Here is a 24,608-nt window from a genome sequence, read left to right on the forward strand (position 1 = left end):
AAAAAGTTTTGACAGTTTCAATCCAAGATGGCTATCGGTGGTGTACGAAAACCATGGAGTTAATATGTACCTACAACTGGAGTGCTGTCTAATGCCGAGAAATCGGTCTCGAAAGAGAATACTTTTTGGTCGCGGTGTCCTTGTCTAATGTGGTGACCATATATAATTTAATTATAGGACAAAATTATACACATGCATCAGTTTTGAATTTACCTTAAGTAATTCTGTGTAACCCTATGTAAATACAAAACACGTGCTTGCAACCTTTTATTTATGTAAATTCAATTCTAAACATTGCTTCGTCGTCATGGTGATTTTTTTCGACGGTTTTTTTTGGAAATTGCTGCGTTGTCGAAAATCTAGCACTGAGTTTTATTATAAACATCATTACCTCAGTTCTATTACTTAAACTTCCACAAACTCATGTTTAACGTCCGAATACTCAACCGCGACTTAAATAATATATTATGTTGAACTTAATTACGCAATTCCTACTTTAATGTACTGGCTAAGTGGGCCGTGCAAATTAATATTTGACACACTGAGTGAGACACTGAACAGACATGGTCTGCGCATATCGGGTGCTCTTTTCCTACATTCACATCTTTAATTGATTTAAAATTGCTTGTATTTTTACTTCTGTGCTATTTTCATGACACGTGTATATTAGGTCTACTAGTTACATTTTAGGAAATAAAACACAATGGGTAATAAAATGAAATGAACTGAAATTCATTTATTTGTTATATGTAGACAATTAAATAACTCTTAAATGACAAGTCAATACACATAACACGATACACATAGTACTTGATCTCTATTTACAAAATATTGGTTATACATATTATTATTATTAAGTTCAGTTAATTTTCTGTAGTCTTATAATATAACATTTCCTCTATTTTAAGTAAATTCTTTTTTTTTCAACGAAATACATAATTTATTTTAATCAATATCTAAGTGGACCATCAGTATCATTAAAATTTCGCAATTTAAATTTCAATTCAATTAAAAATCGCCATTTTTCTCTAATAAATCTAAAATCGACTTTATATTTACAATCACTATTTCGCGACTTTTAAGTTTTTGTTTCAATACCTTAACATCTTGTCGTAATTTTGCTTTTCTCGGGGTATTTTTTATTTCTTGCGTTTGAGTACTTGATTCTTCTTGTTTGACCTTTATATAGGACATTTTCCAGAAATTCCAACGTCATATTTACTAGAAGATCCTCCTCGTTCGCTTAACGTCAGGCAAATGATATACATGCTTGCGTGCGACGCTATTCAATACAATAAAAAAAGTTCAAAAAATACCACGTGATGGCTCTTATAATATGAAAAATACATTGCAAAATTATAGTTTTCACGATTGTTTTTTCAAATTTAGTATATGACATAGATTAAGTACAATTTACAAGACAAATGGTATTAAATATTATAATGAGACAAAATATCTCACATTTTAAAAATATATGCTCACACTAGTAAAAATTTATCAATGAATCTGACATATGGAAGGATATTCCACAAACTGGAGAGGATTCTCGCTTAAAACCACTTACATTAAAAGTGTTCACCATGATTACACGGAAACTTTCACGATTTTCGAAAAAAAACAAGCCACAAGCTGTATCAGTGCCATTTTAACTTCGCACTACAAACGTAAATAGACGCCATTTTTCTTTTAATCCATTCATAGCATAGAGTTACTATTCTAACTGGAGTGCTTACTTCGTTTGACATAAAAACTAAAAATATACTTTATCTCTATGGCTTAAAGTTTATTTTTAAATAGCAAAAGATGTAAGGAAAAACGGTCTGAAAAGAGAATGATTATTAAGTGGTGGTGTCCCTCTCGCACATTTTACAAACAAAAAGCAGTGTTGCTAGCTTAGAGGATTTTCCATAAAATCTCGGAATTTGGACCCCCGTCTTAGTTATCAAAAATGGCTTTTAGTGGTTAGTGGATTTTTTAGTAGCTTGGGCGTTGTTGAAAATTATTGAAAAGGTTAAAATCAATCCACTTTACAGGATTTTAAACATTTTATGACAATAATATATCTAAATACATATTATTTAAACGATGTGACTTAAACTTAACTAGAAAATATTGCGTCAATTTAGAATTTCCATCAACGTCAAAAATTAAATTGGTTCAACATAAACGTACAAAGTTATGGTGAATTTATTTTCTGATGATGACAATTTATTAAAATAAATTATATAAGAAGTATTGATTATATGATATATATTGATTTTTAATAGAACATCATATATTAATAAAGCTCATTAACAAAAAAAATATTGTTCTATATTAATAAGAACTCTGTTTAATGGAAAATTTTATGGTAGGTACGTAGATTTCTGATGGTTTTCATGTTGAATTTGGTGGGAAGCCAGATTAATTGTTGGCATCACCGAAAAAGAGCTATGAATGGATTAAAAGAAAAATGGCGTCTATTTACGTTTGTAGTGCGAAGTTAAAATGGCACTGATACAGCTTGTGGCTTGTTTTTTTTTCGAAAATCGTAAAAGTTTCCGTGTAATCATGGTGAACACTTTTAATATAAGTGGTTTTAAGCGAGAATCCTCTCCAGTTTGTGGAATATCCTTCCATATGTCAGATTCATTGATAAATTTTTACTAGTGTGAGCATATATTTTTAAAATGTGAGATATATTTTCTCATTATAATATTTAATACCATTTGTCTTGTAAATTGTACTTAATCTATGTCATATACTAAATTTGAAAAAACAATCGTGAAAACTATAATTTTGCAATGTATTTTTCATATTATAAGAGCCATCACGTGGTATTTCTTGAACTTTTTTTATTGTATTGAATAGCGTCGCACGCAAGCATGTATATCATTTGCCTGACGTTAAGCGAACGAGGAGGATCTTCTAGTAAATATGACTTTGGAATTTCTGGAAAATGTCCTTTAAAAAGGTCAAACAAGAAGAATCAAGTACTCAAACGCAAGAAATAAAAAATACCCCGAGAAAAGCAAAATTACGACAAGATGTTAAGGTATTGAAACAAAAACTTAAAAGTCGTGAAATAGTGATTGTAAATATAAAGTCGATTTTAGATTTATTAAAGAAAAATGGCGATTTTTAATTGAATTGAAATTTAAATTGCGAAATTTTAATGATACTCATGGTCCACTTAGATATTGATTAAAATAAATTATGTATTTCGTTGAAAAAAAAGAATTTACTTAAAAATAAATAGAGGAAATGTTATATTATAAGATTACAGAAAATTTACTGAACTTAATAATAATAATATAACCAATATTTTGTAAATAGAGATCAAGTACTATGTGTATTGTGTTATGTGTATTGACTTGTCATTTAAGAGTTATTTAATTGTTTACATATAACAAATAAATGAATTTCAGTTCATTTCATTTTATTACCCATTGTGTTTTATTTCATAAAATGTAACTAGTAGACTTAATATACACGTGTCATGATAATAGCACAGAAGTAAAAATACAAGTAATTTTAAATCAATTGAAGATGTGAATGTAGGAAAAGAGCACCCGATACGCGCAGACCATGTGTGTTGCAGTGTCTCACTCAGTGTGTCAAATATTAATTTGCACGGCCCACTTAGCCAGTACACTAAAGTAGGAATTGCGTAATTAAGTTCAACATAATATTTAAGTCGCGGTTGAGTATTCGGACGTTAAACATGAGTTTGAGGAAGTTTAAGTAATAGCACTGAGGTAATGATGTTTGTAATAAAACTCAGTGCTAGATTTTCGACAACGCAGCAACTTCCAAAAAAAAACGTCGAAAAAAGGCACCATGACGACGAAGCAATGTTTAGAATTGAATTTACATAAATAAAACGTTGCAAGCACGTGTTTTGTATTTACATAGGGTTACACAGAATTACTTAAGGTAAATTCAAAACTGATGCATGTGTATAATTTTATCCTATAAATAAATTTTATATGGTCACCACATTAGACAAGGACACCGCGACCAAAAAGTATTCTCTTTCGAGACCGATTTCTCGGCATCAGACAGCACTCCAGTTGTAGGTACTTATTAACTCCATGATTCATAGCTCTTTTTCGGTGATGCCAACAATTAATCTGGCTTTCCACCAAATTCAACATGAAAACCATCAGAAATCTACGTACCTACCATTAAATTTTCCATTAAACAGAGTTCTTATTAATATAGAACAATAATTTTTTTGTTAATAAGTTTTATTAATATATGATGTTCTATTAAAAATCAATATATATCATATAATCAATACTTCTTATATAATTTATTTTAATAAATTGTCATCATCCGAAACTAATTTCACCATAACTTTGTACGTTTATTTTGAACCAATTTAATTTTTGACGTTGATGGAAATTCTAAATTCTCGCAACATTTTCTAGTTAAGTTTAAGTCACATCGTTTAAATAATATGTATTTAGATATATTATTGTCATAAAATGTTTAAAATCCTGTAAAGTGGATTGATTTTAACCTTTTCGATAATTTTCAACAACGCCCAAGCTACTAAAAAATCCACTAACCACTAAAAGCCATTTTTGATAACTAAGACGGGGGTCCAAATTCCGAGATTTTATGGAAAATCCGCTAAGCTAGCAACACTGCTTTTTGTTTGTAAAATGTGCGAGAGGGACACCACCACTTAATAATCATTCTCTTTTCAGACCGTTTTTCCTTACATCTTTTGCTATTTAAAAATAAACTTTAAGCCATAGACATAAAGTATATTTTTAGTTTTTATGTCAAACGAAGTAAGCACTCCAGTTAGAATAGTAACTCTATGACGAAAACTCTCGCCTAAAAATCTATCATGTTATCGGTTTTTGTTCCGACGCTCCACGACTTCGATTCGTCTGTTTCGAACGATGTCAGATAAAACATTGACCTTCTTAAAACAATGACGCGTATATTGTCCGTAAGTGATTGTAAACAAGACATGCCAGATAACATGGTCACGTTGTATCTAATGCTCAGCCACGATTCGGGGCGTCTGTTCCGCCGGCACTGGCTCCGAGTCCCGCTACTTGTTATTTGTGCTACTCCGTCGAGCAGCTGATTTTTGGCGTGCCAACTACAAACAAACGGTTGGCACGCGCGCGTGTAGGCCACATGTACTGACGTAACCGTAACGCCTGACCACGCCTTTCTATTCCTCTCTGTCGCTACAATGCGCTAATATAGTCCGTCTCACTCTTCATTGCAGCGTGACTGATTTTGTCTAGTTCAGGCAATAATAACCTCTAAGTAAAAGAAATACAGCACGTTATCGTATAACGTTTAACGAGGTCATATCGTGTTCGTTTGTACTATCTCACTCTGACTGATACATCTGTTTCATTCGGCCATTCACGCAACCTCTTGCCCTCTATGCGATCCTGGTACTTTACCGCCACGTATTGCAGCCGACGACGTGTTTGACATGGGTTTGACAAGTACCGACTGACCGGACCGAGTGAGTGTCCGATAAAATATTTCAGAATTTTCAGAAAATCTGAAACTAGATTACTTAGGTACTGTTTTTCAATTAGTCAGTGGCTTTTTTCAGCTTCATCAGGACGATTTTGTCTCTTAGTTAATATAAAAGTGGAATAACGTGAAGTTTTATTTACAGAAGAGGAACCGAAGTCGCCTGTGATAGTGCGCTCAGCGACGGTGATGCCGGTGACGGCGTGCAACGGCATCGTGAATGTGAAACCGCCGTCACCGGTACCCCCCGCGCCCGCCCTCGAGCTGGTGTCCGCGCCAGCCCCCCACCCCGCACCCCTCATCGACTTCGCACAAGAACATTCCAGGCCGCGTACGACGAGCAACACCAGTCATGGGTATGTGTTCCTAGTAACAGCGCTGTCTAAAACAGCTGGAGATTCGCATCCGTTGTTGTTTTTAATGTTCTGTCATAAAACGATACACACAGATTTTTCGATTTCAATCAAATTAAATTTAAAAATATATAAAATAAAGATACTGTACATTACTAACATCGGCCATAGAAGTTTTTTTTTACTGCCCTGGTAGGCAGACGAGTTTGCAGCCCACCCGATCCGATGCCTATCGCTGTATGGTACATAGTTTGAAAACATTCAAATCGCATTAAAATTTATTCAAATTAACCTTGAATGCTCAAATATTAGTCGTTTGATAACCAGCCAACCGGTCCACGTATATTACACGACCTCTGATTTTGTATGCTGCCTGATACTGCAAAGAGGTCAAGTTGTATCTCCATTGTTGTAATAGATATTATAGAATGAAACATGACTTTAATCTCAGAGACGGAATCGTGAAATCGATAATGGGCTAACGATGTTAAAATTAATCCAACATACAAGTGATTTACATTAAAATGATTTAGAGTATTAACTCATAATTAAATAGTAGATATTGGCGCGAATCATGTCGTGATTACCTCTTCAAAGTAGACTTCTAAACTAATATAGATGCCACTTCAGTATAAAAATAACACTAAATTAATCGATTAAGAAAATCAGGTTCCAGAAACTGAGACTTTTAACTACCTACGCACGAACCAAAGCGATTTCTTTTTAAAAGTGAGTCTTAACTCGAGATATTGTTTCGTCTTATTCCACATTCGATATTATAAAAGTTGTTTTTTGTGTAAACTATTAAAATAGATATTAGCAGCTCGATAGCAAGTTGTATTTTATAGGTAACGTCGATGTAAGGAAGAGCGAGTGTGTAGTAAGTAGCAGGAACATATCGTCTTCTCGCACTAAAACTGTATAATCTCAAAACTTACTAAACTACAAGAGAGTGTTTTAAAAGTTTAACATATTATTATTATATTTTTAATATTAATCATCTTTGCAACAATTATTTTTTTGTTTTTACCAGTTACATTATCTGTCTTTTAAAGTAAGATAAATTATTGTTAATAGTATTTAAAACATAGGAAGACAAAAAAAAATAATTAAAACTAAACTACGCTCTTTTGACAGTATTTATGAGAAAAATACCGGTGATACCAAATCATTCCGCAGATTAACTCAATTTCGAATATTTTTGGAAATTGTGCACTTTTAATCCGCAAAGACGATCTGTTTGTCTGTCATTCATTATTGTATTGAGTGTGTAGAATTGTGAAGTCGTCGCGGCCTAAAGTATAAGATATCCGGTGTAGTACCAATACGCTAGTGACGTGACTGGGCAAGTGTTCAAAACTCGCAGGCAGGTACCATATTTTAAATGAAATACGTACTCAATACGAATGAGCTCTACGATGAAGGGAAATAATATCCTCTGATATACATACAGACCCGACAAAAATTGGAATTTTCATAAATATTGGTGGTAGGGCATATCGTAAGCTTTTCGCCGTAAAGCTGCCAAGTAAAGATTTGAAGGGACAACTGTTATACTATGGAACAGAGAATCCCACCTTCCGGCTTTCTCATCCGTTGATAAAAACAGCTATGCTATGTCTGTATAGCAGGATTTTTTACTTAGGGACTGATAGAATATTCCGGTCCTAATACTATACTATATTATTATAATAATATATATAAAAATGAATTGCTGTTCGTTAGTCTCGCTAAAACTCGAGAACGGCTGGACCGATTTGGCTAATTTTGGCCTTAAATTATTTGTGGAAGTCCAGAGAAGGTTTAAAAGGTAGATAAATATGAAAATGCTCGGATTTTGTTTTTTCGTTGATGTGTCCCCCGTCGGACCGATTCCTTTTGTTTGTTTTAAGTTTATTTTATACAAAGGTTTAGGTCTTTTATTTATCGATTGAGGCACTACGAAGTCTGCCCGGTCAGCTAGTAGTATATAAATAAATACATCATCATCATCATCGGCCTATAGCAGTCCACGGCTGGACTAATGCCTCTTCATTTGCGCTTCCACTGAGCACGATCCTAGGCTTCTCTCATCTAGCTTCTTCCAGCCAGATGACTATACATCATTTCACCAGCCTGAGGGCTATAAATACACACAAAATACTAAAAAACTAATCACATTTAAAAAAACGTTTCAATGAAATATATAAATAAATAGGGTGAAGTTAACAAATAAGTGTAGTAAAAAAACTGGGTATTATTAGGCCAAAGTAATAAAATCATTATTTTGAGCTTATTTGATAGTGAAAATTACATTGAAATATTACGCTGCATAGGTACATACATCCCAATCTAATAACACCGTGTTAGTAAATAGCGTATGAATAAAAAATAAAAATAAAACACTTATTATGGATTTCCTTGAATTTTTGTTTTTCAATTAACAACATTATCAATTTATTAAAACACGCTTGATAAATTTCAAATTCACGTGTAATATAACGCACCCCCAATAACCTCGTACACATTAATTGAATATGTATTTAATTTACAAGCTATCTACAATATATTTTCATGAAAAATTATATCTTACGATTTATATTACAATTCGATTCGATTTATCTTAAAATGTAAATAGGTCAACGCATTGGAAAATTAAATTGATCAGTGTACCTTCTACAATGTCATGAGGTCCTAGTAGGGTTGACCGTTACAACAACTAAGATCATTTGTCAATTTATTGCCAATGTTGATAAAGTATTTTTTTTATACGGTCCATTTGATGGTAAGTTGTCATCGTCGCCCATGGACATCAACAATCCAAGGAGAATAACCGCTGCCTATTACTTGTTTAAGGTCTTACAGTAAGTACCCTTTTGATATCCCACCCACTTGCCTCCCTTACAAAAAAAAACTTTATTTTTATTTTTAACAAATGAAGTTAAGGATCATTTCTTTAAATTTTCGCGATTTGTAAAGATAATTTTATAAGTATTTTTACGTAAATTAAATATTTAATAAATGTAAAAAACAATATCAATATTTTTTATAGAATATTAGATACCTATATAGATCACATAATAATATTATGTAATTCATAACAATATTTAATTGTTAAAATTTTAACGTTGGCGAATAACGTTTTAATCATTCGTGAACACGAAACCTGTAAAGACGATAGATAATATACGCGAGAAGCTGTAAAACTGTGAAACTGTAAAAGTAATTTTAATTACTGTTACGAAATCTCACACTGGTACCACGCAATTAAGATGTAATGGAACTTGTACTGATTTCATAATTATTATATTGTACAAATAAATGAGCACACATTATGAATCAACGCGACCTAGGTCTAGGTAAATTTCCAAGTCACCTACATGAACGTAAGGAATGATTTAGGAAAATGTGTGTCAGGGTTAGGCCGAGAATATAATCTGCCTAGTACGATCCTGTTACGTGTTCTGGGAACTTGGCCTATTCTTCCCAAGCTAGTAGGCAAATTGGCTTTAACTGGGTGATGCGTAAACAAACCGACGAGATTGTAATATTCTAATCATTCTACTAGGTCCGTTGTTAGCTTGCTGTTGCCAGTTGGAAGATATGCTATTAAAGTCTCTATCCCGTTATAAATAATTCCTAACGTTGTTTTTTCTCCAAATATGTGTAAGCTAGGGGGTTATGCCAGCGTTAACCTGAGGCCGTTGCTAACACTAGCCCTAGCAAGAATAGTGAATAATAGAATCTACCACCGAATCGGAAACGTGACCTATTGAGAAGATCCGGCGAAAAACTCTGTGGGCTGTGTCTGAGGGTTACACGTTTTATAAATATGAAAACATAAAATTTAGAACTCAATATTAATAGAACGTAATTGCTGGTGGCAGAGTGTATCGGAATGAAAAGACCGTTCACTTCAATGCTCTGACCAGCTCGCTGCCCCATTCAGAAGAGTCATCTGGTTTTTAACTACATATACCTGTAGACCGAATGGTAAACAGTCGACCTCGCCCTGAGTACGCCATTACGGATCCTCCCGATCCAATAACGGTGCTTTTAGGTACCACAAGCATCGGTCACCGTCCTCGTAGAACCCGTCGCTTGCGACGAAGGGCTCGACGAGCGAATTAACCCATAGACTCAGCCAACTGAGTTTCTCGCCGGATCTTCTCAGTGGGTCGCGTTTGCGATCCGATAGTAGATCCTGCGAAGCACTGCTCTTGCTAGGGCCAGTGTTAACAACACTTCGGTTTGAGCCCCGTGAGCTCACCTACATGTTAGGGTGAAGCTGAAATAACCTCTCAAGGCTATCAGCATAGGTAGGAAAAAAACTTCATAATAATATATTGAAATTCTGTGGTTCGTTCCTTCGAATACGAACGGATGGGCTTTTTTTTGCGGGAATTTTGATAGTCCACCTACAGTTCCACTAGGTGCGTTTGCAAAAACTCTCAGAGAATTTGATCACTTCTCAGACGCTCAATCACAGGGTTGCTAATTGTCATCGATATTAATAAAACAACGATTTTAACAAACACAACTTCGATCAGCCCTACGAACGAACATGGCTTCTTCAGAACGCTGTCAAGGTTGGGATAATAACTAGGATTGTATAATGTATTCCCATAGGCTCGATGATCATCACATATGTCCTTGTGTTGCTCGAACTTGCATTATTCATGACTTACACACGCCATAACCTTAGGAATATAGAATGACTTGTCCCACATATATTTCGTGGTTTATTTCGCCGGAATATGTTTCGCCGTGTCTAAAGGACTGTAGCTCTTTTGGTTGTCTAAATACGACTAAGACTCCCCGCGCACTAGGCAGCCTGGCTGCGGCAACCAATACCGCAGTTATATGGCAGTATATGGCGTAGTATGAGTGGCCGCGGACATAAGCAGCCCGGAACTCTTGGCTGCGGCAGCCGATACAACGCGCCAGTTGCAAGGCAGCCCATTGGTTGTGCGCGGCCAGAGCGAGTGTTGGCGAATGTATGTGGTTACTGTCAGTCCCCGCGCACTTGCTGTAGCAGCCAATGCATATTCGTTTTGCCAAATGTTAGTTATATGACACAGCATGCTTGTACAACCTCTTGTAATTAAAAAAAACCGGTCTGCGTATTTTGATGGGTGGACGAGCTCACAGCCCACCTGGTGTTAAGTAATTACTGGAGCTCATAGACATCTACAAAGTAAATGCGCCACCCACCTTGAGATATAAGTTCTAAGGTCTCAAGTATAGTTACAACGGCTGTCCCACCCTTCAAACTGAAACGCATTACTGCTTAACGACAGAAATAGGCAGAGTGGTGGTAGCTACCCGCGCGGACTCACAAGAGGTCCCACCACCAAGTAATTACGCAAATTATAATTTTGTAAATTGTGATTTATTTAAAATATAATAAATTTTGATGCAAAACCGGCCTATCCATAGTTTCACCCATAGATAACAGATGGCTTTGTAAACATTATTTTTGCGCGTATCATTTTTTTTGCCTACTCAAATTCAAATTCATGAAAACTTAAACTTCATTGTTCCATAATAACTATGGTAAGCTTAGGCCATTTTTGCGCTGACGGCCTCAATTCAACATGGATTAAGTTTATTCCATTTAAATAGCTGAAGAAGTTTTTTTGGTTATGATATTTTTTCCCAAATTTTAAATTTTAAATGGCTCTCTTGTAAAGTTGCAAAAATGTCGCTAAACCAAATGACCTTACGACCCTGGATACTTAACCGTGCGGGATACAACACGCTGTATCGTCCGTCCTTACGATTACAACCCTCAGACACAGCCCACTGAGTTTCTCGCCGGATCTTCTCAGTGGGTCGCGTTTCCGATCCGGTGGTAGATTCTGCGAAGCACGGCGCTAGGGTTCGTGTTAGCAACGTCGTCAGGTTTGAGCCCCGTGAGCTCACCTACTAGTTAAGGTTACGCTGGAATAGCCTCTCAAGGATACCAGCTTAGGTAGAAAAAAAAAATGATTACACAAGTTCGGTGAATCTACCATTAAGCCGACTTCAGACTACGCTATAATATAATAGCATATAGCTCATAGCATTTATTACAATATCGCGCGCCATACATTGTAATGGACACGTTCACACTGTACTGTACTATACTTATATATTATTAGCTAATTATAGGTTGCTATACTGTAAGGCGCTATAGTATAGCGTAGTCGGAAAGCAGCTTAACTCATCGAGATGACTAGCTAGGTAGACGAAAAAGCAAACAATATTTTAAATCGGTGAAGCAAAAATGTCGGTAGTATTATTTTATTAAGTACTTTTTGTTGATAAGCTTATGAAACAACAATTGAGTCGTCTATTATCAAAGGTGGCAATCTGTGCATTGTTATTGATATGTCAATACAGATTGATTTGAATATAATCGTCTCCTTCAAAGAATACGGTTCAAAACCTGCATTAAGATGTCGTTCAGAAGAGTTTTGTGACTGCCAATGGAATACAAAGTCAATAATTAGTTTTTCTGATTTACCAATAATTGTCCAAAAGTCACATTGCCGACTTGATAATAGTAGACTCAATTATATTGTTTGAATTGAATACATTTTTAAAAATTTACGCGTAGTACGATACTGATAGTCGAAGATCTGACGATTGCATTGAGGAAAAATAATTACATTTTTCCTGTTTGTGTGTGGCAATATGAAACCTCTGCACGTAATGTCGTAAACAATTAAGAAGTCATAAACTATTGCTAAACCTTTCTCGGTTGCCTGTACTTTCATTTCGGTCCACCGCTGCCTTTTTTGTGAGTACGGAGAGTTATTAATATTCTTTCTAAAGCTTGGATATTGAGTTTGTAGCCTAGAAGATACCTTTGGGACAGATTTTCATGATCGTACCACCAAAATTATTAATCTCTATATATAAAAATGAATTGCTGTTCGTTAGTCTCGCTAAAACTCGAGAACGGCTGGACCGATTTGGCTGATTTTGGTCTTGAATTATTCGTGGAAGTCCAGGGAAGGTTTAAAAGGTAGATAAATATGAAAATGTTCGGAATTGAATAAAAATAACAATTTTGATTTTCCTTTGATGTGTCCCCCGTCCGACGGATTCCTTTTGTTTGTTTTAAGTTTATTTTATACAAAAGTTTAGGTCTTTTATTTATCGATTGAGGCACTACGAAGTCTGCCGGGTCAGCTAGTAACTTAATAAAAATATGCATGTTTAATTTGTGGCAGGGTGGAATGTAAGCCCGCTAGGATGGATATCACTATCCGATCTATCTCTATCAAAACGTCCATTAACCACTTAACATCGGGTGTACCATTATAATTTTTTTTATTGCCCTTGTAGGCAGACGAGCGCACGGCCCACCTGATAGTGAATGATTACCGTCGCCCGTGAGCTTCAGCAATGCCAGGGGCAAAGCCAAGCCGCTGCCTATCGCATAATACTCTCCACACCTCGTTTGAAGAAGGACATGTCATAGCGCTCGGGAATTCAAGCAACACACACACCACATTCAAGCAACACAAAAATATATTAAAAATGCGTTCTTAATTAATGTGCTTTGAAATTTTTATTTAGACTAAATATCATTTTGCATTGTCTACAGGCCATCTCAGATCCCCTCCCCTCCCTCCGTGGGTAGCACGGGTAGCAGCGGAGGCAGCGCCTCCAGCGTACCACGTGCTGGTACCCGCGAAGTCCACAACAAGCTGGAGAAGAACCGTCGCGCCCACCTAAAGGAGTGCTTCGAGCTGCTCAAGCGACAGCTTCCCGCCACCTCTGACGACAAGAAGACTTCCAATCTCTCTATTTTGGGATCCGCGATTAGGTATATTCAGGTATGGAAACAATCACCTCTCTTGGTTTATTTACGCCTGGTACTTTGATGAGTTGCTCCCAATGCGTTTAAAATAAATTATAAATTAATAAATAATAACTGTTGCAAGGATACTTGTTATGTTTGGATATCCTTCATGACACACATGCATACATGGTGCTCGAAAATTTAAATTAAATTTCTCTCCTACAGTTACCTAATTTTATTAACATTTTATTAGTTTTGATGCAACAGCTATATAAAAAGTAGCTTGTTTAATCAAAGCCACTTGTAAATTTCAATAATATGAATCGAATCCCGCAATCCAGATAATGCGGGATTGGGGTATTATAGTTCTAGAAATTTTTCGTACATTCCTCAGCTCAATTTTACATTTAAAAGACCTATTCGTATCCCACAAGACACCGATATACTGATGGAACTTACAACGCGTGAATAGTTTGATACCGTAACATGTATGACCTAATAGAATATTTTTAAGTTAGTTTGAGGAAAACGGGAACCAATATTCCGATCACTTCGCTCATTGAACTTATTTGACACACAAAACACTACCTCTTTACTTTTATGCAAGCCTAGTAATTTTGAAGCATCAATCGATTGAGTGAAGCTCTATTGTTTTTTGATTGAGGATTGATTATATTACTAGAGGTCCCGCAGTAGTCGAAATTCGACTATAATTAATTGGAATTGTAAGTTTGTACACTATTATGATTATATTTTATACTTCTATAATCACAAATTTCGCCAAGACTACACTATAAAAAATATTAACAAAGACAAACAATATTTAATCTCAATTTGACAACAGGCGTCAAGAACAAAAGTTTGACAATAAATAGTATGCATGCGTGTGTGCGTCAAATACGTGTGGTATGTAGCGTGTGTAATGTTTTTTTTATTGATTTAATGTATCTTTTATGCATTATATAAAAAAAATATTAGCATTGTGCACTTCTTCCCTATATTCTCTACAAGTGTGGAAAATTTCACACTCCTCCGTCCGCGCAATTTTCGTAAAAAGGGATACAAAGTTTTTGCTTCACGTATTAATATATAAATTATAATTTTACTCTATTCTTAACTAGTCGCTGAAAATTCAACATGGCGAACACAATAACAGCTATTTGTTTGTTTATATCGTTTCGTTCGTATTTAATAAACATTTACGCTCAAAGTGAACGAAACAATAGCTAAGTTTTACAGAAAGTTAACTTCATATAAAGTCCAAAAATTTTCAATTCGCTTAAAACACGTCACCGACCGACCGCGTCAAATGAACTCCCTCTGTATCGTAATTGAATTACAGGTATGGCTTCTCTTCGCAACTTTCCTCTGACGAAAAGGACATTTGTTCGATTTAATTCATAACTTTCCTTTTACGACATTCGTTTCTTTAATATAATGCCATTTTGTTCGTTCTTAAAGTACTTTGGCAATAAGAAATCAACTTCGAATCACAAAGATTCCATCATAAAGGCGAACGAGTCATACGGTTCATGCCATACACATTCTACAGTGGCTCTTTATGGTTTATGATAGCCTAGTACTTCGTCGACAGGTTCTGCGTCGAAAGGAGCGCGAATGCGAGCACGAAATGGAAAGGCTGGCTCGCGAGAAAATCGCCGCGCAACAGCGTCTGGCTGCGTTAAAACGAGAAGTTTCGGTTCGCACCACTGTGCGCCCACGGAGTATCGGTACGTTGACCTCTTTCAAAGTCATGCATTCCTAGTACTTGTGGTCGAGATTATTTAACATTCGGTGTCATCCGCATGTCGTATTCGAGTTTACTACTGCAATTACTTATTTATATTTTGTGTTCAGTTACTTGTAAGTAAATATTATTGCTATGTGTATTTATTGGAGGTATTTATCATAAAAATACTACTAGTTAAAAAAACCAGTCTGTTTCGAGCGGAGACCAAGAGATAGTGGATATCTCTTGAAACTTTTCGTATTAGATCGTATTTATAATATTCGCTAAAATTTTGAAATCATTGGTTTAAAACAAACAACATTTTATTTTTACAGACGCTATTTCCGACGAGAAAGACCGGGAAGAACCAATCAACGGACAAGTTTTAGGAATCCCCATTAGTGTAAGTACCATTAGTAACAATAAATTGCTATCTATAAATATAAATATACTTCGAACAAAATATTAACGCGTTGTTACTGTGCCGTTTTCAGATTACCTCCTCGCCGCCTCGTTCGACGTCATCAATGGAATCATCTCCACCCCACACCTTAAACTTGAGTACGAAGTTACGTACGCTACCCATTCAGTTAACACCCACCACCTCACAGGTATGTGCGCCTGGTAGCTCGACCAAAACTAGAGCTGACCTAATCCGAGATTAGGATTTGTTATCTAAACAGACGCGGCAGAGCTGCCATCTAGTGGTTCGTTTGGAGTTGATACGACACTAGCGCCAGTGATGGAAAGTGCGATACTTAGTTCATGGTCAATGTCACTCGGATTCAGGGTCATTTAGCCGATTTAATTGTATGCTCTGGATAATGGTTGCTAAGGTAAACTAAAAGCAACAAATGTAAAACGTAATCGATATTTAGAGAAACTAAAACGGCTCATTTGTAATCGAAAGATAATTCAAATGTGACAGTACCTAGATAAAGTTTTGAATTATGTATACCATATCTCTCTTCATTCAAACAAATGTTTGATACTGCTAATAATATATGTGTACTTTAGAAAATCGAGATCTTGATTGGTCCAACATTGACGTTTTCAAGTATATCTATCTTTAGTTTATTACTTGTCGTTCGCGTTCCAATATTTCGTAAATAATTCTTAAAAATATTAACATGGCAAATACTTTTTCATTGCAAATTTGCAGTGAAATTCGACATTACAAAACATCTGGTCATGTTTTGTTGTTTATTAAGGAAAATATTATTTATTATCCACCTCATTTTAAAGTTTAATAGGAACAGTTGCGATCTACAATAGTTCATAGGAATATCATAGCGTATTTTACTGGTTTAAAAATAAGTAATGTAAATATATGGATTGTTTGGAAATGTTTTTCCACAGCGGTGTAAGTGTATTCCGAATTCGCGCTAAAGTTTTGACGATTTAAAAACTGTAATTAACAAATCCCGAATTGATTCGTGAGGGGTGTGAAAAGTGTTTTTAAATTGTTTATTCTTCGGAATGTATTATAATATTGAGATATCGTTCGGATACAGATGGTTCGCGCCCCGTACGGAGCTAGGCACGGCGCGGTCACATTGACGACCCTCGCCGCCACCGAACCCACGCCCCAACAAGTAAGCAACCTCACTTATAATCGCACCTTTACAATTATGGGTCTCTATAAAAAATGTGTTTTTTTTTTTAAAACATCGAAAATTTTTCAAACCGATAGAAGGAAGGGGACAGAGTAAAAATATGGCCCGATGGATAAGTTTGTCCCTTTTTAAGCTACTTTTGGACATTTGAGAGTCGCCGAAAAGGGTCGTTCTAAGTCCATTTTGGAATTAAAGTCGAAATCCAAAAATTTCGAAATGTGTCTCTATCATTCTAATGGTGCTATATATATATTTAATAATATTACAACAAAAATAAAAGATACAATACATGAAATGACTATTTCATAAGGAAGGTAGACGTAAAATTAGGTTAAAATATAATGAGACTTTTTGGCGGGAACGTGAGGAGTGAAGTTGTGTGATTTGTTTTATTTTGTCTATTTAGTGTTTCTTCAGGTTTAAATGTGTAATAACGGTGGTTTATTAACTGTTCATATTAATATCTGTGAAAGTGCATAAATGTGGGAAAATGAAACAAAGCCGCTAGACGTAACTTCTCGGGATCCTCCAAAAAGTCCACTGAAAAAATCTCAGTGAATGACCACCATTTTACTGAGATTATATTTCATCCCATATCATCTCTTATCATTTCATTTCATCCCAGTTGATTAATATCTCAAATAAATCATCTTCATTTCATTTGACTCCATATTATCATTTTTCATAAAAATAAGAATATAAATTAAAATAAGACATGACTTAAAGGTCTTAGTTACCAGGTCATAAAATCCCTTAAAAAAATATAAGGAGACTTTTTGGCGGGAACGCGAGGAGTGAAGTTGTGTGATTTGTTTTATTTTGTCTATTTAGTGTTTCTTCAGGTTTAAATGTGTAATAACGGTGGTTTATTAACTGTTTAATATCTGTGAAAGTGTGCACAAATGTAGGAAAATGAAACAAAGCCGCTGGACGTAACTTCTCGGGATCCTCCTAAAAGTCCACTGAAAAAGTCTCAGTAAATGACCGCCATTTTACTGAGATCATATTTCATCCCATATCATTTCATTTCGTTTTCATTTCATTTCGTAATATCATTTTTCGTATAAAAAACTTTTCATTAAAATTAAAATAAGACTTGACTTAAAGGTCTTAGTTACCGGGTCATAAAATTCCTTAAAAGTATAAAGATTACATTACTGCGTGCTTACCCCCCAGGTTTTGGCATTGCTTAAAAAACCTAATGCTTTTTTTCTTTTGATGACTGCAAAGCTTCGAACATTTAGGAGGCCTATCTTCTATACGACACAAGTATGTAGTATAATTTGATTATGCAAGGGTATTTAGGAGCAATGTAATAAAATTCGAAATAAAAGGGAAACAGAGTTGTCATAAAGGCCATAATAAAAATAAACCTTTGCCAGCCCACCATTGATACACTACAAAGCAGCTGCCCTTGAGATGTGAAGCTACCCGCCACGGCGCTCTTGCTTGTATTATTAAATCAGTGATTATGTTTTTCAATATTTTAAAGGTTTTTATAATGTATTCCACAGAACGGTCAGCACGTTGAGAACGGCGTCAACACCGGTCTCAATGGCACCACTATAGTTCATCCAGCACAAATACACCTGCCCATATCGCAGGTGATTAAATATTTTGTTAATTCTATTTATTTAAAGGCTTCGTCAAACAGAACGCGAAATTAGCGCGCGTCAGAGCGGTAAACTGACGGCGTGCTATGACGCCGAGATGTTTTGAACTATTATGGTAAACATACTGTCAAACAGAGCCCCAGAACTACATAGTCAGGTCATAAATTCTGTCACATGTTTAATGTAAAATAATTGAAACAAGTTTATTCATTATGTAACCATTCATATACCAAAATGAACTTAACAAAACATAGATTCTTATGACACTAAAGTTTATTCAAAATGACCTCCGTGATTTTGAATACAGGCCTTCAATCTGCGCGGCCAGTCGTCTATCGCAGCACGAACGAGGTCCATGTCAATATCGGCGGCTGCCTCAATCAAGGATGTCTTGAGTGACTCCAAATTGGGATGAGGCTTTGAGCACGCCTTTTCCTCCAAGTGTTGCCATATCTTGTAATCTAACGGATTCAAATCTGGACTGGAGGAGGGCCAGTCTTCGTGCCGGATGAAGTCGATTTCACGCGCCGCCAGCCAGTTTTGTGTGCTCTTCGCTCTATGAGCTGGCGCCGAATCTTGTTGGAATACCCAGTGCCTGTTATTGAACATGGTATGAGAAACAGGTTCCACAAGGTTCGTCAGGACTGTATTTTGATACACAACTGCATTCGTTTTTACACCTTTCTCACAAAAATGTACCTCTGTTAAGCCCCAATAGGAAACTTCCAACCATACCATGAGCGAGGATGGAAAATGACCTCGTTGGACACGCGGAATACGGTTGCTCGCTTCTTCATTACTGTGTGCGTACACCTTATAATTTTTTTTGTTGTAGCTCTCTTCTACGGTAAAATTTTTTTCATCCGAAAAAAGAATTTCCCGATATATTTTTCCCGCGTACCGCTTCAACAAAGCGCGGCATCTCTTCAGGCTCCATTAGACGAGCATTCAAACGATGTCCTGTTTTTCTTCGATATGCCCGAAGCCCTAACTCTTCATTTAACACCCTTTTCACCGTGGTTCTGCTTAACCCCATCTGAAGGGCCCACAGTTTCTGCTTACGTTTGGGATTTCTTTGAATTCGCGCCTTCACAGCTTTTATCACTGCTGGAGTCCTAACAGATCGAGGGCGACCACTTCTTGACCTGTCATCTACACTAGAGTCTTCATTGTATCGTTTGATGGTACGATAAACGAATCTTTTGGTTGTATTCAAATTTTTCAGTATGTTAAAAATTTGAGTTGGCGCGTAACCGCAACGATGCAACGCAGTAACTGCAACACGGTCTTCTTTAAGCGTCCACTCCATATTTAAAAATGAGTAAAGTTCTAAAAGTATACATTTTTATTTTCATGAACAATTCGAAATTCGAATTCAATAAACTTTTTTTGTGGCCAGCATTATAAAAGAAAAGTTTTTACTGTGTGACAATACTTATGACCTGACTAGGTATAAGTACGCAACGTTCTGTCGCGGCGTTAGGACGCTTTGACGTCAGGCGTTGTAATTTTGTATAAATTTTATTTTCGCGTCCGAGTGAATGTGTATTAAAATACTGGATAATGCCCGAAAAACTGATAGAATAAGTTCGAAAATACCCATAAGAATGCCACATCTGAATCACTCGACATCACACTGCTATCGAAAGGCACTATGATTTGGCGTTACGTTGCGTCAAGGAGCGCTGGGCTAGTTAATTTATGTGACACGAAAAGAGCGCGACGTTAAAACGCAGCGCTAAGTACGCGTTCTGTTTGACGAAGCCTTTATATCCCCCTTTTCGTTTGCCAATCGGCATCGGCATTTGGTGATGGAGTATATAGGTAGAAACTCGCACACGGAGATGCCACCATCCGACCTGGTTTGGCGGCGTAGCAGTTGAGCATGTCGGTCTGAAGGGCGGAACAGTCATTATATGAACAATACAATTGAGAATTCGACAAGACTTCTCAAGATGGGTGGCGGTGTTCTCTTCGTGATATCTATGGACTCTTGTAACTATTCAATATAACATAAAGAGTTTGGAGTTCGGAATATTACCATCGCTCCATTCATAGATAAGTGATTCAGTTTGCTCTAGAAAGTCGGGGTTGAATACTTGTAATTACCTCTGCTGCCCTGGTCACATCAAGCTGCTAACTACTTCCTCATCATTCGTCTTTGGTAGTAAGACCTTCAACTTACTTCCTACTTAGTTCCCCTACTTCAGATTCCCATTTTTACATCCATAGCCATACAGACAGTCAGTACACTGTAAGTGAAATCAAACTTACATCTATACATGTTGTGGGCTGGTGGTATGTCACGATAGTAACGTAGTGGTGGTCGCGCAGGTGGTGGGCAGCGGCGGGCTAGTGGTGGGCGGCGCGGCGCTGCAGCTGCTGTCGAGCGCAGGGCTCCGCGTGCTGCACGCGCCCTCCCTGCATCACAACGGTACGTTACCTCTTTAAAATTCATGTTATCCTGGTAGTATTTATCTGACACTGTTCATTTTAATAAGCACGGCTGGTGGTCTGACTGGTGGTAAGGACATCTTCTAAATCCGCACGGATAGGTACAACCACCCTGCCTATTTCTGCTGTGAAGTAGCAATGCGTTTTGGTTTTCTGCAGCCGTTGTAGATGCCTATGGGCTCCATTAACCACTCAACACCAGGTGGGCTGTGAGCTCGTTCACTCATCTAAGCAATAAAAAAGAGCTTTATCGTCCCTAGAAGACATATTTTTTCCTGCTGCTGGTAACCTTCAGAGGTTATACCAGGGTCACTGAACGTGTAAGCGAGCTCATGGGGCTCAGCCTGGGAGATTGCTCAGCAGTATATTGTAAAATTTCGTGACCCGTAAATTGGTTTACAAGATATAGTTTTTTTTTTATTCACGCGACTCGTGGACATAATTAAATTTACTTTAAAGAACTTTTATTATTTTAATTACAACAATTCTACGCTTTAAATAGTTTACAGTATTCGTTAGCTAATCGTTAAATTCGTACCGCAGGTGTGACGGCTGAAAACAACAGGGTTCCTAAAGAAAACGGGGTGGTGTCGCCGACGCCCGTGGCTACAGGTCAGTAAATAAATCTCCAAGGAAATTTGGTTCGTACGTATGCTAATGTCATGATTTCCTCCTCGATACGATAGCACGATAACTCCTCGAGGCTACGGGTAATTAGACAGGATTCTACCTATTCGTTGGTAGCCTAAGGGTTCCTGCTTCGCGCAGACGAGTGTGTTCGAAATCCGAAAGAATCTGCTAACACTAATCCTAGCAAGCTAAAGTCGTCGTGGCCTAAAGGATAAGACGTCCGCTGCAATCGTGTGAACGATACACCGGTGTTCGAATACCAGGCGGGTACCAATTTTTTAAATGAAATACGTACTCATTAAATGTTCACGATTGACTTCCATGGTGAAGGAATAACATGTGTAATAAAAATCAAACTCGCAACATTATAATTTGCGTAATTATTGGTGGTAGGATCTCTTATGAGTCCGCGCGGGCAGGTACCACCACCGTGCCTATTTCTGCGGTGAAGCAGTAACGCGTTTCGGTTTGAAGGTTGGAGCAGCTGTTGTAACTACCGAAGTGCCACCACTGCAGTGGCTGCAACGAGGACACAGCGGAGCACCACTCGCGTACTGCAGCGGCGTGTCCTCGTTGCAAAAATAGGACCGGACTTGTCGCTTCCGACCGTCGTGGCTACGATGCTCGGTAGCGACGAGTCCTGGCAGGCGATGCTCGACTTCTGCGAGTCCACCATCTCGCAGAAGAAGGCGGCGGAACAGAAGAGGGAGAGCTCTACTTCCCTCTCGGCGCCGTGCCACCGCCGCCGAGCCGGGGGCCGGAGGAGGGCGTTTGTCCAGCTCCGGCCCCTATGAGGAGGCAGTCTCCTCCCGGTGATGGTCAAGGGGCGACCTAAGGGGGTTGAGGCTGCGCCGCACGCTACTGTTACTCTAGCGCGCTGGCACCAGGAGGACGGGACGGCGCGTCGGCGGCTGCGGACTGCGATGCGGTCCGCATTTTCGTCGTCGCTGTCGTCGCCGAACATACTGTGGAAGAGCAACCCGGTCGGTGGTGTATCGCGTTCCGACCCGGCAGGCTGGTTCTGGCCCAGCGGGGTATCCCGGAACACCAGCGGCATTGCCTGGGCGGCCTGGTAGGGCCGCCGTACCGCGGAGACCGACGTCGTTGGTCGTCGACTATCGCCTCGACGACCCGTCGGACGGGCGTTCTCGGGGTGGCGCCGCGTGTCTGGTTGTAGTGTTGACCGCGGGAACCCCCCTACTCTGACCGGGTTTCTGACCCCGGACGGAGATCGGACGTCGGGTGTGAGAGTGCAGGGGAGTCGTTTAGTGGGTGGGCCCTAAAATCCTTGGGCCCGCGATTTGCTCTCAACACCTGCAGATCGTTGAGTCTCACATACCCCGCGCGCCCCTTATGCGCGGGGACCTCGTTGGAGGTTCGGCCCCTGGCCCGGAAAAAAAAGCCTTTGTAACTATACTTGAGACCTTAGAACTTATATCTCAAGGTGGGTGGCGCATTTACGTCGTAGATGTCTATGGGCTCCAGTAACCACTTAACACCAGGTGGGCTGTGAGCTCGTCCACCCATCTAAGCAATAAAAAAAATAAAAAAATCTCAGTGGGTCGCGTTTCCGACCCGTGGTAGATTCTGCAAAGCACGGCTGTTGCCAGGGTTCGTGTTAGCAACAACGTCAGGTTTGAGCTCCGTGAGCTAATTCGGCGATTCTAGAATAACCCCTCGAGGTTAAATATATAAATAGGTAAAAAAAAAAGTTTATTTTTATTTTTATTCTCTTTTACTTATCCTGCGATCAGAACATTTAACTCTGTGTGCTATGGCTAAAGTCTTAGAGTCCACAAAATCAACCCCGAACTTATTTAAGAATCTGTCAAAATGTTATAAAAGTACCGCAAATCGTCTGTTTGGACTCTGTTGTAACAAAATTTATTACGTCTGATTTAGGACTGATTGATGTTATACGAGAGGGCAGTCTTTGTATTCAACTTCATGTACGGATTTTAATTGTTGTAAAAATAATAGTAATAATAGGTTATTAAATAATAATAATTTCATACAGAAATTGTATTTTCAGAAACAACAGGAAGCGTGGTGGTCAGCGGGCTAGCCCCGCTTGTAGTGTCGCAGCCCACTACGCATCTTTTGCAAACGCACACGCTCACGCATAAGGTACGCCTCCTACTCTTTATGATAGCCTAGTACTAATTATGAACATTTTTAATATGTTTTCTTCATGTACGGTTTTTTTCAATCAAAATAATGTATATAATAATATATGTATGTAATCATTATAATAATTGACTTTTTGGGGGGAACGCGAGGCGTGAAGTTGTGTGATTTGTTTTATTTTGTCTATTTAGTGTTTCTTCAGGTTTAAATATGTAATAATGGTGGTTTATTAACTGTTTAATATCTGTGAAAGTGCACATATGTGGGAAAATGAACAGAGCCGCTGGACGTAACTTCTCGGGATCCTCCAAAAAGTCCACTGAAAAAATCTTAGTAAATGACCACCATTTTACTGAGATTATATTATTTCATCCCATATCATCTCAATTCATTTCATTTAATTTCATCCCAGTTGATTAGTGTCCTAAATTAATCATCTTCATTTCATTTCACTCCATAATATCATTTTTCATAAAAATATGAATAATATAAATTAAAATAAGACATGTCATAAAGGTCTCAGTTACCCTGTCATAAAACGAAAACAATACTATACTATTCTCAATTTGACCACAGACTTTAACAATAAAGAAAAGAGTATATTGTATGCGTGTTTGTCAAATACCTGGTAGTGTGTGATATGTTTTGTTTTATTTGATTTAATGTATATATTTTTATTGCATAGTATTAAAAATATTAGCTTTCTGCACTCCTTCTCTATATGGGAAATTTTATACTCGTCCGTCCGCGCAATTTTCGTAAAATGGGGTACAAAGTTTTTGCTTCTCGTATTAATATACGGATTAAAATAATGTT

The 24,608-nt window shown here is 37.5% G+C and overlaps 1 protein-coding gene and 1 long non-coding RNA gene across 12 annotated transcripts in view; one reads left to right on the top strand and one right to left on the bottom strand.

Moving 5' to 3' along the window:
* LOC101740085 (max-binding protein MNT) overlaps positions 1-24,608 on the top strand; it is a 56,311-nt gene that overhangs the window by 28,115 nt on the left and 3,588 nt on the right. For all 11 annotated transcript variants that reach the window (XM_038016501.1, XM_062673133.1, XM_012696836.4 and 8 more), the window contains 10 exons: positions 5,642-5,852; positions 13,426-13,657; positions 15,218-15,353; positions 15,688-15,755; positions 15,847-15,963; positions 16,867-16,947; positions 18,483-18,572; positions 20,916-21,015; positions 21,579-21,647; positions 23,698-23,792. In XM_038016501.1, coding sequence (XP_037872429.1) covers positions 5,642-5,852; positions 13,426-13,657; positions 15,218-15,353; positions 15,688-15,755; positions 15,847-15,963; positions 16,867-16,947; positions 18,483-18,572; positions 20,916-21,015; positions 21,579-21,647; positions 23,698-23,792 — 1,199 coding nt within the window. The remainder of the gene's footprint in view (positions 1-5,641; positions 5,853-13,425; positions 13,658-15,217; positions 15,354-15,687; positions 15,756-15,846; positions 15,964-16,866; positions 16,948-18,482; positions 18,573-20,915; positions 21,016-21,578; positions 21,648-23,697; positions 23,793-24,608) is intronic.
* Positions 709-1,695, bottom strand: LOC134200360 (uncharacterized). The gene is made up of 2 exons (XR_009975245.1): positions 1,565-1,695; positions 709-1,282 (listed from the first exon to the last, which is right to left on the bottom strand). It is a non-coding gene; the product is annotated as an uncharacterized LOC134200360 (long non-coding RNA).

Source organism: Bombyx mori, chromosome 16 (assembly GCF_030269925.1).
Source record: "Bombyx mori chromosome 16, ASM3026992v2".
NCBI lineage: Eukaryota > Metazoa > Arthropoda > Insecta > Lepidoptera > Bombycidae > Bombyx > Bombyx mori.